At 41.2% G+C, this 16,746-nt stretch overlaps 2 protein-coding genes across 3 annotated transcripts; one reads left to right on the top strand and one right to left on the bottom strand.

The window, feature by feature from the left end:
* Positions 1-9,279: 9,279 nt before the first annotated feature.
* LOC112698088 (calmodulin-like protein 3) lies at positions 9,280-9,744 on the bottom strand. Its single transcript, XM_025751497.3, has one exon. It carries the CDS (start codon positions 9,742-9,744, stop codon positions 9,280-9,282), a length of 465 nt encoding a protein of 154 aa, XP_025607282.1.
* A 3,117-nt stretch (positions 9,745-12,861) lies between these two features.
* Positions 12,862-15,915, top strand: LOC112698087 (F-box protein At2g26850). 2 transcript variants are annotated; one of them, XM_072196435.1, is made up of 7 exons: positions 12,862-13,396; positions 14,310-14,371; positions 14,461-14,633; positions 14,762-14,836; positions 15,005-15,189; positions 15,329-15,406; positions 15,563-15,915. In XM_072196435.1, exons 1-6 carry the CDS (start codon positions 12,920-12,922, stop codon positions 15,380-15,382), a joined length of 1,026 nt encoding a protein of 341 aa, XP_072052536.1. In that variant the 5' UTR covers positions 12,862-12,919; the 3' UTR covers positions 15,383-15,406; positions 15,563-15,915. The 2 variants fall into 2 exon arrangements, with proteins under 2 accessions (XP_072052536.1, XP_025607280.2); XM_025751495.2 differs by lacking the exon at positions 15,329-15,406.
* Positions 15,916-16,746: the final 831 nt, after the last annotated feature.

Raw genomic sequence — 16,746 nt, 5'->3', positions numbered from 1 at the left:
GTCTGTGGGGACCGCTTAAATGGAAGTTGCGCCGGGTCCCGGAGACCAAGCCCGAGGAGCCGAAGCGGAGGGGGCAGCCTCTGTCGCCTCACTAAGGGGGCGGCGGAGGTCCCCCCGACAGCACACTGAACAGCACACGAGGACACGACCCTTCGGGGGAACGGGCGGCGACAGCGCCATAATAATGCAGGAGCTACGCCACATGGTCCAGAACCTGGAGCGACAGTTGGCCGACCAGGAGCGTGACGGACGAACCACCGATCCCAGCTACACCCCATCCCCTGAAAGCCAAGAGGGAGACTCCCACCGAAGCCGCCTGCGACGCACCTCCGCATCCCGAACGGAAGCGGAGAGCACCCGTGAAGAGTCTCCGATCCCGAGAAGACGAAATGACACGATCATCTACTCCCGGGGCAGGGTAACGCACCGCACGGCACGAGATCGCGAAGACGGGGAAGGGAGGTCCCCGAGGACACGACAACCTGTGATAATGGGCGTCACCCCATTCCACCGATCCATCCTCGAAGTCCGGTTGCCGAAACACTTCGACAAACCAACGGACATGAGGTACGATGGAACTCAAGACCCTCTAGAACACCTCACGGCTTTCGAGGCGAGGATGAATCTAGAGGGAGTAGGGGACGAGGTGAGGTGCCGTGCCTTCCCGGTAACCTTAGCGGGACCCGCGATCAGGTGGTTTAACGGCCTCCCGCAGGGATCCATCTACAGTTTCTCGGACATCAGCCGTGCATTCCTGGCCCAGTTTACAACACGAATAGCAAAGGCAAAGCACCCGATCAACCTTCTGAGGATAACCCAGAGACAGGGAGAGCTGACCAGGAAGTACCTGGATCGGTTCAACGACGAATGCTTGGAAATCGACGGCCTAACCGATTCGGTGGCCAGCCTTTGCCTGACGAACGGCCTCCTCAACGAGAACTTTCGAAAACATCTTACCATGAAACCAGTTTGGACGATGCACGAGATCCAGACGGTAGCCAAAGAGTATATAAATGACGAGGAAGTCAGCCGAGTTGTGGCTGTTAATAAACGGCAGTCCAGCTACAGCCAACCTCGGCAACAAGGAAACGGAGAAAGGCTAAAGGAACAAACCAGGGAAGAGGCGCCAAACAAGGCACCAAGGACATTCCCCCGAGTCGGGAAATTCACCAACTACAGTCCGCTCACTCTTCCCATCGTGGAAGTTTACCAACAAATAGCCGAAAAAGGAATCCTGCCGAAGCCCCGACCACTCAAGGACCGCACGGGAGGAAACAAAAACCTCTATTGTGACTACCACAAAGGCTACGGTCACCAAACGCAGGACTGCTTTGACCTGAAGGATGCACTAGAGCAAGCGATAAGGGAAGGTAAACTAGCAGCATTCTCCCATCTAATCAGGGAGCCAAGGAGACGTTATCGCGACCAAGACGAAGAAGGCAAAACTCGTTCGGCAAAACGGCGACAAGAGCCAGAAGACAGAGATCACGGCCTCACTGTGATAAACGTGGTGACGGCCAAAAATGCCGCGCCAAGATCCAGATCGGCGCACAAGAAAGATGCAAAGGTCTTGTCGATCTCCTCCTCGTCGACGCGAAACTCTAAGAAGCCTCCATTCATTTCTTTCGGCCCGGAAGACCAATGGTTCGACGACGCCTCGGAAAATCCACCCATGGTCATCACGACCAGAGTGGGAACCGGTCTCGTCAAACGCATCCTTGTTGACACAGGGGCGGACTCGAACATCATGTTCCGCAACGTATTCGACGCACTGGGACTAAGGGACGCCGATCTGACGACTCACCAACACGGGGTCATTGGATTGGGCAACCATTTCATCAAACCAGACGGAGTAATATCCCTGCCAATCTCAGTGGGACAATCCCAGGGCCGAAGATCGGCAATGGCTGAGTTCGTGATCCTCCGAGATTCCACCGCCTATAATATCATCCTGGGAAGGAAGACGATCAACGATGTTGAAGCGATAATCAACACGAAGCTGCTATTCATGAAGTTTGTTACCGATGACGGATCTATAGGGTCCATAAGAGGAGACCTTGAGACGGCAATCGCTTGCAACAATGCCAGCCTCTCCCTAAGGAAGAAATCCAAAGAGGCGTCCGGCGTGTTCCTAGCCGACCTGGATGCCAGAGTAGACGACAAACCTAGACCGGAACCAGAAGGGGACCTGGAGAAATTCATGATCGGCGACACGGAGGAAAAATTCACGTTCATCAACAAGAACCTCCCGCATGAGTTGAAGGAGCCCTTGGTCGAAATGATAAGGGCCAATAGGGATTTGTTCGCCTGGACACCGGCCGACATGCCGGGCATAGATCCAAAAATTATGTCGCATCATTTAGCCGTCAAGGCAGAAGCGCGCCCGGTAGCCCAACGGAGGAGAAAGATGTCGACGGAGAGGACAGAGGAGGTGGCCAAGCAGACGGCCAGCCTCCTAGAAGCAGGTTTTATACGAGAAGTAGACTATTCGACGTGGCTCTCGAATGTAGTTCTAGTAAAAAAGCACAACGGCAAGTGGAGAATGTGCGTAGACTACTCTGACCTCAACAAAGCATGTCCTAAAGATTGCTTCCCACTCCCTAACATAGACGCACTCGTCGATGCTGCGGCGGGATACCGGTATCTAAGCTTCATGGACGCCTACTCCGGTTACAACCAGATACCGATGCACCGTCCAGACGAAGACAAGACGGCGTTCATAACGCCGGGGGAACATTCTGCTATAAGGTGATGCCATTCGGCCTAAAAAATGCAGGGGCAACATACCAAAGGCTGATGAACAGGATATTCCACGACCTCATAGGGAAGACAGTTGAAGTCTATGTGGACGACATCCTCGCGAAAACAACGCGACCAGACGACCTCCTGAACGATCTGGCAAATGTATTCGCGTCCCTTCGACAACACGGCATGAGGCTGAACCCCCTCAAATGTGCCTTCGCCATGGAAGCTGGAAAGTTCCTGGGATTCATGATAACCCAGAGAGGGGTAGAAGCCAACCCGGAGAAATGCCAAGCGATACTCCAAATGAAGAGCCCAGGCAGTATCAAGGACGTCCAAAGGTTGGCAGGACGGCTGGCCTCATTATCCCGGTTTCTCGGAGCATCGGCAACAAAGGCCTTACCGTTCTTTAACCTCATGAAGAAAGGGATAGCGTTCGAGTGGACACCCGCATGCGAGGAAGCCTTTCGGCACTTTAAGAAAATCCTGGCGGCACCCCCGGTTCTCGGGAAGCCAAAGGACGGGGAGCCATTATACCTGTACCTCGCCATAACAGGAGAAGCCCTGGCCGCAGTTCTGGTGCGAGAAGAAGGGAGGACACAACAACCAGTCTATTTTGTAAGCAGAGCCCTACAAGGGGCAGAGTTGAGGTACAACAAACTGGAAAAGCTAGCTCTAGCACTCCTGACCTCCTCGCGGAGGTTAAAGCAATACTTCCAAGGTCACCAGGTTGTCGTAAGAACGGACCAGGGAATCCGGCAAGTACTCCAAAAACCCGACTTGGCGGGAAGGATAATGACCTGGTCTATTGAACTTTCCCAATACGACATACGATACGAACCCCGGCAAGCCATCAAGGCGCAGGCGATGGCAGATTTTCTAGTAGAGGTAACGGGGGACCCGACCGAAGAAACGAACACACGGTGGAAGCTCCACGTAGACGGAGCCTCCAACCAGACGTCTGGGGGAGCCGGGATCATCCTGGAAAGCCCGGTTGGAGTCGTGTACGAACAGTCAATTAAGTTCGAATTCCCCGTTTCGAATAACCAGGCAGAGTATGAGGCCCTTATAGGAGGCTTAACCTTAGCGGCAGAAGTCGGGGCAATGAGGTTGGAGATATGCAGCGATTCACAAATCGTCACCTCCCAAGTGAACGGGAGCTACCAAGCCAGGGACTCGCTGTTACAAAAAAACTTGGAAAAAGTCAAGGATTTGAGCCGAAAGTTTGAAGAAGTCACGGTCCAGCACGTTCCGAGAGAAAGGAACACACGAGCAGACCTCTTGTCAAAATTAGCTAGCACCAAACCGGGAGAAGGCAACCGATCTCTAATCCAAGGAAAGATGACGGAGCCGGCAGTCACCCTACACCTCTCGAAGCTAAACCCCTCCTGGTTGGATCCCATCACCGACTTCTTAGGAAACGGCAAACTCCCTGACAACGAAAAGAATGCTAAAAAGCTAAGAAGGGAAGCTGCCAGATATGCCATCATCCAGGGTCAGCTGTTCAGGAAAGGATTCAACCATCCCCTACTGAAATGTTTGCACCCCGACCAGACAGATTACGTCCTCAGGGAAGTCCATGAAGGATGCTGCGGCCACCATATAGGAGGCAAAGCCCTAGCGAGGAAATTAATCCGAGCCGGATATTATTGGCCATCGATGATGGCTGACTCCAAGGAATTTGTTAGGAAGTGTGTCAAGTGCCAAGAAAACGCCAACTTCCACCGAGCGCCAGCCTCTGAGCTCAGCTTGCTAACGTCCTCTCGGCCATTCTCACAATGGGGAGTCGACCTCTTAGGACCTTTTCCCGTCGGCCCGGGGCAAGTCAAGTACCTTATAGTCGCTATTGACTACTACACAAAATGGATAGAGGCCGAGCCACTGGCCAGATATCCTCGTCCAATTGCAGGAAATTCATGTGGAGGCAAGTCATAACACGATTTGGTATCCTGGAAGTCGTCATCTCGGATAATGGGACACAGTTCACCGACAAGAAATTCACAGAATTCCTCACCGGCCTGGGCATAAAGCAGAGATTCTCCTCAGTGGAACATCCACAAACAAACGGGCAGGTCGAGTCCGCAAATAAGATCATCCTGCTAGGGCTCAAGAAGCGGCTGGATAACAAGAAGGGCGCTTGGGCCGACGAGCTCGCCTCGGTCCTCTGGTCCTACCGCACAACCGAGCAATCCTCCACTAAAGAGACCCCCTTTCGACTAACGTACGGGTCAGATGCGGTGATACCCGTAGAAATCGGGGAGCCGAGCCCACGATTACTCTTGAAGGGAGTCGAGGAAACTGTTGAGAAGGACCTGATAGACGAAACCAGGAAAATGGCCCATCTGGATGAAACAGCGCTAAAACAAAGAATGGCCTTACGCTACAATACCAAAGCACTCAAAAGAAAGTTCGAAGAAAACGACCTCGTCCTGAGGCGTAATGACGTCGGCCCGACTACCCCGAGAGAAGGCAAGCTAGCAGCAAACTGGGAAGGACCATAACGAGTCAAAGAGGTAATCGGTAAGGGCGCATACAAGCTAGAAAGACTCAATGGTAAGGAGATCCCGAGGACATGGAACGCAGATAACTTAAGAAGGTTTTATTCCTAAGCCATTTACTTTGTAATAACACTTCGATGTTCTTGTTACAATGATTAAACCTGTCCAATTGCCACATGCTATATTTGCATATGTTATCTTATTGTTTCTAACTTTTTGAGCAACCACTATGCAAACAAGGATACGCGGCCCCGGGACTGATCACCCCGGGAGCCCCTCAGGTCAAAAACACAATAAACGACCATAACAAGAAAGAACGCCATAAACGGCAAACGCGAGTAAACGGCAAACGCGAGTAAACCAACAGCAAGTAAAACAAGAAATTAAACGTGCGGGCAAACGATCCCACAAACCCATTAACGGGCACCAAAAGTTGCGATACAACGGTTCAACAAAAAAGAAGAATTCGGTATTACAAACATCATTTCTTCGGCATATCAACAATCTTCCCATCCTTGATGGTCTTGAAAACACCAATTGCCGACACATCGAAGTCAGGAGCAACAATCTTCACTTGAGCTTTTAGGGCATCTTCAGTCATGAAAATTGCATTCTTGCCCTGCTCCTTAACCTCCTTATGCTTCCGCTTGAACATCTCGGCCTCGTCCCGAGCAGCCTTGGCGGCCGCAACCGCTTCATCCCGCTCTTTCTCCAAAGCGGACACCCGACCTTGCGCGGCACTCAGTTGGCTCTTCAAGGTCATCTCTTGCTCCGTCAAACGAGATACAGAGGCGTCGGCAGTTTTTAACTTCTCCTCTGCCGAAGCAGTCTTTTTCTCGGCGGCGTCGAGTTTATTCCCCGCTTCAACCAACCGACCTTGAAGCGTTTCAATCTGGGTCTTGTACTTGTTATTGGCAGCAACTACAGATTCAAGCTTCCGACGAAGCGAGGCCATACCTGAAAGTTCAAACTCAGCCTTTCGGGCTATGGCCGCGCCACGAAGGAGGGTGCGGTACATCCACCGAGCCTGCCCCGAGAGGTCAGTGCCATGGAAATGATCCTCTGTGCCCGGAAGCAACTGGGCATCTATGAACGCCCCGGCGTCAAAATTCCTTTCCATGACAGTCAGGACCCCCTCGGGACTAGACTGCGACCTTTGTCTCTTGGGAGTAGGGATGACGGACAACTCTTCCTCCTCCTCCCGACGTGAGGAAGACGAGTGCCCAGGAATAGGTACTTCTGGGGGAATTGGGGGTGCGGAAGTCGGGGTGGCGACTTTCGCGGACACGTCGACGTCGGGAGGAGGTATTTCTGGAGGAACCGTCGCTTGCTGTCCTCCAGTCTCCTCACCCTCGTCCTCCTGAAGGAAGGTTTGGTACAGGTTATCCATGCCGGTCACTTCGGCAGAGAGCCCCACTACAAACAAAATAAAAAATGAACAAGTTAGTGGAAGCAAGAGTGAAACAGTCAAGCAAACGACTACACGACAAGAGAAACTCACGGATATAATCTCGGGCGGCCTCCCGATTACCCATTAGGAGATGAGGATTCACGTTATTTTTCCCAAGAACCGCCCACAATATGTCGGCTATCCGCCGATCCGCAGCTGACATCCCTTTATAAGTAACCTTGATAAAAGGATTAGACCCCGCCCCGAAGCTCCAATATGTCGGGATGAGGCGCTCCTTTTCTAAATACAACCAAAAAGGGTGACGACCCTTAACTGGGCGGACCTTAAAATACTTGTCTTTGAACCCATGGTAGGAGTCCTCGAACAAGCCGAAGATCCTCCGGCCTTGGGCAGACCGGAAGGACATGAACCCTTTCTTATGTTTCCCCTCCTTCGAAGGGTTCGTTAGATTAAAGAAAAAGAGGAAGACGTCGACAGAGACCGGCAGCTCTAAGTACTCGCATACCATCTCGAAGCAGCGGATGGAAGCCCAACTGTTCGGATGCAATTGAGATGGCGCCACCGAAATCCGATTAAGGAGGCTCATCTGAAAGGGGGAAAAGGGGATGCGAACCCCAACCTGGGTGAACATGGCCTTGTAAAACCAGATCCAATCGGCAACCCGGGGGGCGTTAAAATTAATCTCATACAGCCGCTCGTGAGGGGCGGGGACATAAACGTCGTAATTAGCCTCCTCGTCGGTACCCCCACAAAGATACTCAGCCTGGCGAAATTCCGTGAGCTCCTCCTCACCCATCTGATTGGGAGAGTTCCTGAGGTCGGAAACAACCCACGCATACGGGTCATAACCCGCGGCGGAGCTAGAAGCCCGGCTAACGACACGAGGCATACCTACAGTGGGGGCACCGCGCGGTTAGTCCGTGAGGTCGGAAGCCAGGAAAAACCCAAAGAAACCCCACATGCCATAACTACAAGGGGAACCAAACAAAACCAAGACCAGAACAATAACAATGACCCTCATGGCACACTATAGTCGATGAAAAGAAAGTGCGTCTATGAACAACAAGAAAAAGCAAGCACAGGAAAAAAAAATACCTATAACGAACATGCAAACAACCATTGAGGCAGAAGGAAAATGGTGGTTACCTGGATGATCAGGAAAATTCAGGCAAGAATGAAGCACGCTGGAGCGACGGAAAGAACTTCTAGACGATGGGAGCGCAAGAAGAAGGAAGAGCAATATGATCAGAAAAAGCAAGTAGAGAAGAGCAAAACGTAAAACTGTTTAAAACTACTTTAGAGGAAGCGCGAAAGGCCTGGGGGCAGAATAGTCTTTAAACACATGGGTTTTTTCAATCCTTTATGGGCATTTAATGCCCCGCGCGAGAAACGAGGCGACAAAGGAACGCCCCGAATCGCGAACGGGCACGCATGCAGGTAGCGCGTCTCTCACACGAACGACCGACCTAGCGACAACAATGATAGAAAGAACTCGCCGCCAACGGCCTATACGGCTGATTGTCGGCGAGTGGGGGCACTGTTACGGTCCGGTCCAGGCCACGAACGGGTCGGCCCGACCCATCGAGAACCCGACCCGAGCGACCGAGCCCTCATCTCCTGCCACGGTGCCAGGACACGCGTCCTCACCATCCCATCAATACGGTTGAGGAAGCTCCGGGGAAAATGGGCCTGTCCCCCCAGGACCCACCTCTGACACAGTATAAATAGGGAAGGGCCTGCCCTTCCCTCGAGGTACGTCACACTTTTCCACCTAACCATTTCCCCGCCTGCGCACTAGCTGACTAGAGCGTCGGAGTGTCTTTGCAGGTAGGTAACACTCCCTCTCTCCTCCCACAACAAGAGCTCGACTACCCGGCACTCCCGAACCCAGCACAATCCCGATTGAAGCGTTCTCATCTCCTCCAACGAACCACCCGAACCGTCCGGAAGTCGTCATCACGAACAGTAAAGTTAGAAATTAATTCTCAAAATGTATTCAAAAAGGGTAATGAATGAAAAATTTGAACTTATTTTAATAATTATATAAACATGTAATAAGCTGATTTATATCAGAATTATTACTTTATATTTGGATGGTTATAATTTATTTTGTTTAAATTTCATTTAACATTATTGTATATATGGTAAAGTTATTAAGGTGGGTATGCAATTATTTTTTACATTATTTTATATTTAATATTGATGTTAATTTAGTATGATAATCATGATTTTGAAATAATCAACGGTTGTTCATATTCAGAAATTTAAAATTATTTTTGAAATTATTTTTCATCTTCAAATCATCAATTTCAATCAATATCCTCTAAAATATATTTTAAATACATCGACAGATACTTTGTTTAATTTGTGTTTAGTCTTAATGATATTATCCACAGAGATAATTCACAGATCAAACTTTCTCTCCCCGTTTTTAGATCGAGTATCGTCTCCATTAGATAAGAATGTAAAGATAAAATAGAAATGAACATAGAAAAGAAGCCTGGATTTCACTAAATTTATAGACAGAAGATTGAGAGATAGATACATCCAATTTTCTTCTTGATGATATAAATATCATTATGTGCAAAAGCTAATAATCATCTATGCAATAAAAGACACACGCATTAATTAGTTGACAAGCTTAATCATTTGCTTAAACTCTTTGAAATCAAGCATGCCATCGCCATCCAAATCCACTTTCTTGATCATGTTCTTGCAATCCTCTAAGGTCTTCTTTCCTTGCCTTAATCCCAATGAACACAAAACCGAACTCAATTCCTCACCACTTACAAACCCGTCGCCATTTTGATCGAACAATTGGAAAGCCTCCTTCATGTCCTCTTCCTCGTCGCCGCCGCCGCCGCAGACGTCGTCGTCACCCATTACGCTCTTGTACAACCTCTCAAACTCGTCAAAATCTACGTATCCGTCGCCATTCGCGTCGAGTCTCGCGATCATTTGAATCAAATCATGCTTCATGACGCCTAACCCTAGTTTTGTTACGGACTCTAAAAGCTCCCCCTTTGAGATCTTCCCGTCGTCATCATGATCAAACATTTGGAATATGCGTCCGAAATCCGCCAATTGATTCATGTTTGAGCAATGAATTAAACACACTATTACCACAATTGAAAATTGGGAAGATTTGATTGATGGCTTGCTATGTTATGATGAACAATGAGTGAGATGGTAGGGTTTAAAAATGTGAGGGGGGGAAAGAAAAAAGTTAGTACTAAACAAAAGGTTGGCAGAGAGGTTTCTCAATATTAACAAATTAAACTACAATTGATGAGAATGATGAAATGCAGTTACAAGTTAATGGCACATCCATAATCCTGTTACACTTAATTTGTTTTGTTTGTTCTTTAATTAGGGCGTTTCACAAACTAAGCTAGTTAATGATACCATTAATTTGGTTCATTTTGTTAATGTATTCACAGGCACATAGAGTGAAATTGCAATATACATAATGGCTCTTTCTTTTTTCATATCATAAATTAGTTGTGCAAGCTAAGCAAGTCACTGTTATAGTGGTATATGTATATCTACCAACAAAAAGCTGAGAATTTTGTTATTAAAATTAAATAATTAATACTCTAGCGTGGAATTTTATAATTGAGGGATCTCAACTTATTTTTATTTCTAAGATAGATAATTAGATATTCTTGTAAATATCAATTAAGTAAATTTTACTTTCATTTATGAAAATTCAAAAAAAACTATTTAATTTTCGCTACATTATCAAGTCATGTTGGTAATTGAATTTAATAAAATTGGTCCAATAATTTATTGGATACCCAAAAAATTTAGTTGAAGAAAAAGGAAAAAAAGACTTCTAGGCTTCTAATAATATAGTACTCTTTTGGGTCATTTTAGTTCTCATTATTATTTCAGAAATCAAATTATGCTTTATAAATATTGTATTGTGAAAATAACTATAAATACTTTAAATATTCATGATATAAAGAGATAAAGTATTATTTAATAGTTATTACTTTATATTTTTGAATATTAAAATGTTCAATTTAATTTCATATATTTTGATTTCATTTATTTAAGGTTTAATTACTCGGTTGGTCCTTATAGTTTTACCAAATTTTCAATTAGATCTCTATATTTTTTTTCTTTCAATTGGGTCCCTACACTATTATTAATTTTATAACTAGGTCTTTTATAGTGTAAAAAATGATAGAGTTAACTCAATATTTATTTGCAAATTAAAGGTATTCATAATTAAAAATCTAACTAGATCCTTGACAACATGTATTTTGGGAGACATTTTTTGTTAATTTTAACGTTTTTTTATATGATAAAAAAAGATCTAATTACAAAATTAAAAGTAGTGTAGGGACCCAATTGAAAAGAAAAAATGCATAGGGACCTAATTAAAAATTTGATGAAATTATAGGGACTAATAGAATAATTAAACCTTTATTTAGTTATTAGATTGAACTTTATGTTAGTGGATTTAGTTTTTTTTTTTTTAATTTTGACCTAGGTTATAAATACTTCCTAAACTATTGTAGTCATTGTAAAGTATAGTTGTCAAAATCAAACCGGTAATCAAATTAGTCAGTTGTTGGATCATTAGTTCAATCAGTGAGTCACTGGTTAAACCGATTAATTCAGTCCCACGTGAATAAAAAATATAAAAAAAGTAAAAAATTAACAACTTGTCGTAACATATACATAACAAAATAGTTTTTCAAAATCCACAACTTGTTTAGAATGGTCCCATGTAAAATCAGTTTTTTCTCTATTGTTATTTTGTTAGGTTCCAATTATTGCATTAGTAGTTGATCCTTGTTCTTGAAAAGTTAGTGTTTTTGATGGTGTATTTGATGAAGCAATCCTAAAATAATATATATACAACAACAACATAGAATAACAATATTACACTGTAAAATAAAAAATTGAATAATCTACCTAAAAATCAACAAGTTATAATTAACAACAATTAAGAATTAATTGATTTGGTTAATCAACATCATTAATCAATTGCTCAGTTAATCAACTTATAAGTCACTAACTGAAATACTAAATAACTTAAAAAAATAAAAAAAAACATACATGATGCAGTTTACACTTTGCAAAACGTAGATAGAGAAGGAAAGACCAGAGACCAAACACAACGACGACGAGAGATGCAACAACAAGATGCACAGCAAGTGACAAGCCAATAAGAAAGATGCACAGGGGTTGACGGAACGAGGCAGAATAGCCGGCGACATCACAGCAATCATGCGATGACAATGGCAGTGATTGGTGATGTGAGCCTCTCTGACTCATTGTGTGAGATTGAGAGAGGATCAAGTCTTCGACTCTCAACTCTTAAGTGGGGATGGGTTTGGAGGAATGAGGGCTTTGTTAGCTGTGTTAGGTTTCTCTTTTTTATTTTTAACGATAAAACGACACCGTTTTAGGTTAGGACAAAAAAGAAAGAGCTCCAAACTCGTCCGAATTTTTTAAACCTGTCGATTCATTGATTTTGGTTAAAATTGGCCAGTTCGTATCGAGTCTCACTTGTTCATTTTTTTGTGCAGTCAGACAACTCATCTAGACCGACCTTGTGACCAGTTTGCCAGTTTTTTGGTCCGACCAAACAGGTCAATCCGAGTCTGACAACTATATTGTAGAGTGATTAGAGGAGTGTTTTGGCTTTGTGATAAAATTATGGTATGAACAAATAAGGTTGTGTAAATTATTCTCTTAGCTTGTTACATCGGAGAATTGGTTAAAAAAATTGAGTCTCTTTAATTCAGTTCTCAAAATATAGCGTACACAAGTTAAGTTGAATGAATCTTTTATTGTTACATCAAGTAAGTGATTCTTTGTATTCAATTTCAACTTATCTCTTTTATTTTCTATTTCAATTCAATTTATCATTTTTATTCCATTTCAATTTTTGTCTCTTTGTTTACCTTCCGTTTCATATCAGCAACCCCTGAGCATTAGGTGCCATGTCTTACAATTACTCTGTTTTTAGTGAAGAGCACTCTTCTGTTAAACAGTACTCAACAAAAAACGAATCAATTCTCAAATTTAGCCAAACGGCATGGCATCTCTATATTATAATAATAATAAATTATTATGTTTGGGGCATTGACAATTTCAAATAAACGGATTAGAATATGAAAAAGAAAAGCACAGAGAAAGGAACAATATTATCTAGTTATTATCATAATTCATAAGCGACAAGACCAAAGGTAATAAACTTGTTCATGTCTCTCGGTTTTCTCAACAATATTGATCTTAAAAATCGATCTATATGTCATCAAAAAGATTGCTTTCTGGAATAATGGAGAAAAATGAAGAAAGGGGTATTAACATGTCCCTCATGGATTTGCCTGAGGCCACTTTGGATTGCATTCTAAAATGGCTGTCACCAATTGAACTGTGTGTTATGTCAATGGTATGTGCTTCTTTGAGGGATAGGTGTGGAAGCAACCATTTATGGGAAAAACACATGGAATTCAAATGGGGTAGAGTCATTGGAGAAGTTGCTTACAAAGAGTGGCAATGTCACATTAGAAAAGCAAAGGAAGGAACACTCTTGGGTGATTATTTCACCAATCTTAATGGATCTTTGGGATCACTTAGTGGCACTTGGCCTGATGATTTGTACCTTGGTTCTTACTTAGAAGATTGTGGCAATCTCAATGGTCAATTTTCAAACAAGTTCATGAAAGCCATGTATTTCTCTTTAGAGACGGGAAGGTTCTGGTTCCCTGCTCAATTCTACAAGGTATTAAAAATAAGAAAATGGTTTATCTACTTGTTTTTGAATGATATATGTTAAGTTTACAAATTAAAATTTTTTTTATTAAAAATATAAAAAATTTAGAGTGTGTTTGGTTTATATTTTTATTTTTTGTTTTCATTTTTTATATTTTCTATATTTTGAATTTTGTGAAGAAAAATTGAAAATAATGAAAATAATAAAATTTTATCTTCTGTTTTTATCTTCTATTTTCATTTTTTTCTTCACAAAATTAAAAAAACAGAAAACATTAAAAATAAAAAACAGAAAAAAATGCAAATCAAATGCATCCTTAAATTTTTAATGCATTTGTCTTATATTCATTAAATGAAAGTATTTAGGCTATGTTTAGTTTTGAGAACAGAAGAAAATAAGACATTGAGAACAAGAGTTAAAGGACAGAAATACAAAAATTAATATTTTTATATTTTATTTGGTGATAAATTAGAACAATTTATAAAAGTCTAAGTTATTTATATTTTTTTTCATTCAAATATTTGAAAAAAATATAATAATAAAAAATATAATTATGAAAAATTAATAAAAATAATAAAAGAAAAAATAAAAAATAAGTTGTCTCTTATTAGTGTCTCTTATCCTTTCGTCAAGATAGATACAAAATACATTAATTTAGTATCTCTGGACACAATATTTTTGTCCATGTCTTATCTTTCAAATATAATTTTATACCCCTATCTCACAGTCCCGTGAATATAAACAAACACAATCTTAAATCATTTCACTAATAATAAACTTATTATGTGTCTTTAGAACATATATTAGATAAACCCATAAGAAAATGAAGTTTCAGCTTTATTAGCACTTATATATATACTTTTTGGCCTAATGACAAGGGGCTTGAAAGCTTGACCTAGTGCTATGTCTTATTTTCTTGCAGGGATTGACAATTTACAATGCCTTGTTTAGCTATGATTCCAAATCTGATATCTTTCAAGCAAGGTAATAAGGGAATAACTGCCTTAATTATTTAATATTGAACTTCTATGACTAACTCATCTTGTGATGATTGGATGCTTAATTTGTTTTAGGCAACATAATGGTGGTTGGAGGTTTCTAGGAAAAAATATTGGGTGGGATATGGTGAGAATTCCTCCTATTGAAACTCCTCCCTATACTCTTCATATCACTGACTGTTTTTACGACTTAAAACCGGGTGATCACATTGAGATTCAACGCAGAGGAATTACAGAAACTCATTATGGTATGTGATGTAGATATTTTCATCATGCTAATAAGATTTTTGTTGACAATGTTGTTTGATGACTTAGCCTTAATTAATTAATTTTATTACGATATGATGATGATGATGATTAATTTCATGTGCATCAGGTTGGAGGTATGGTGTTATTGGCCACATGGAATCATGTAATGGGAATGAGAATTATTGCCACTGTCAACACAATGGTGGGAAATCTCAAATCTGTTTGCTAATTTCCGTTATTTTATTTTAATTAAGTTATACAAAAATATTATTGCAGCTAATTTTATTTTATTATTTTTGCACAAATTTAATAAATAAAAGAGTTAAATGAATATACATTAATATGCTTATTGATATACTAATTTGGATAGAGGAATTGGTGGTGGAGTTCAAGCAATACCCTGAAGCATCATACATGAGAAAAGTAGTCCTAAACAGAAGGAATTCAGGGGAACAAGGAAGCAGAGCCACTGGTTTCTTTGGTGGAATTAGAAAGCTTCACAATCACCATGATATTCATTTATGGAATAACCGCCTCACAGCACAAGCCCTCCAAGTACTACTACCACAACTTTCAAGTTTTCAACTTTATTTTTTTTTTTTTTATGTTTTCTAAATCATAAAAGTTTCACAACATTAGATAATGAATTATAATAAATACTTAATTTTGGTAAACTATTTTAATATATTGCTAGTGTTTCAATCTTGGATTCAAGAAGCCCACCAACAATCTCACTTATATAGCCTAATTGACAGAATTACTCAATTTAATGGTATTTTTTCTCTACTTATCTTATTCAAAATTAAAATGCCTTAGCTTCTGTTTAAATAAATAAAACAAAACAAGATCTAAAATGTCCAACAACCATTACTCCAAATATTCCATAGAAATAATTACTAGTCTAATTTGATCTTTATGTTGGCAATAGACGATGGAGCCTAGACTACACTATGCACCTCCAGTAGAAGCACAGTATCCTGTCCATGGCCATCAGTAGAGATTTTGAAGTGAATTTCAGGTAGAAATGTAATAATATGCTTCTTAATTTTCCTTTTTTCCACTTCAATTTCAAGTTCAATTCCATTTACACAAGTAAATTTGTACTTATTGGATGCAAAATTTTAATTGGCCATCATACATTAGTTCATGATTTTGCTGCATGCAATGCTCCTTATGAAGATAAGTTGATAACTAGTATAGTCTTGGCTTGTATACTTGAACCCTGCCTGGTTCGTGATGATGATTTCCGTTTTCTAATTTTGCTTTTATTTAAAGCTATTCAGATCATATTATTGCTTTGAGAAGGCAACTTGCCCTCTTAATAATAATAATAATAATAATTTGTATAATCACTCTCATTATCTATAATAATAAGCATCATAATATGCACTTTATTTCAATTATATTTATCTAAATTATAAAAATTTCAGAATATTATATAATCAATTATATATAAAATTTTAATTTGCACTTGAACTCACTACTTAAAATTAAACCTATTAAATTAAAATTATGATTTGTACGATGACAAAAAAGTTTGGTGAACTACTATTTTGAGATTGGTGTTAGAGTTTCACTCTTGCATTCAAGAAGCCCATTCACAATCTCACTTGTATAGCCTAGTTAATTTACAAGTGTATGTACATAACTAATTTGGGTTAATTCACTTGTCCGGTTAATTAAATATTACAAATTTAATTTTTTTTAAATAAAAAGCTCAACACATAATACAATAAAGTGGAGCATTTAGAAAGTCCAGAGTTACAATATAAACACTAAACAAAAAATTGTAGTTATCTCTAATATTACCATCAACAATTAGACGGAACAAGCCAGCCCACTCTCTGTAGCTTCTAATCGACTTGTAATAACTTTTGCAACGCATGTTTCTTGATTTCTGAAAATCCTGACATTTATTTCCAACCACGTATTCTAAATGATAGCAAAAAAACCAATCAACTACCTGTTACCTTCGATTTTTTTTACAGAAACTATTGTCCAACTCTCAAAATTTTGTTTAATGTTCCTGAAACTTAAAAATTATTATTTTTTATAAATTGAAAATTCAAGTTACATCTTATATATACAGCAACTTGATCAATCTATCAAAAA

This window comes from Arachis hypogaea, chromosome 6, assembly GCF_003086295.3.
Source record: "Arachis hypogaea cultivar Tifrunner chromosome 6, arahy.Tifrunner.gnm2.J5K5, whole genome shotgun sequence".
In the NCBI taxonomy this organism is placed as follows: Eukaryota; Viridiplantae; Streptophyta; class Magnoliopsida; order Fabales; family Fabaceae; genus Arachis; species Arachis hypogaea.
This window is presented reverse-complemented; position numbering and strand designations above follow the sequence as displayed.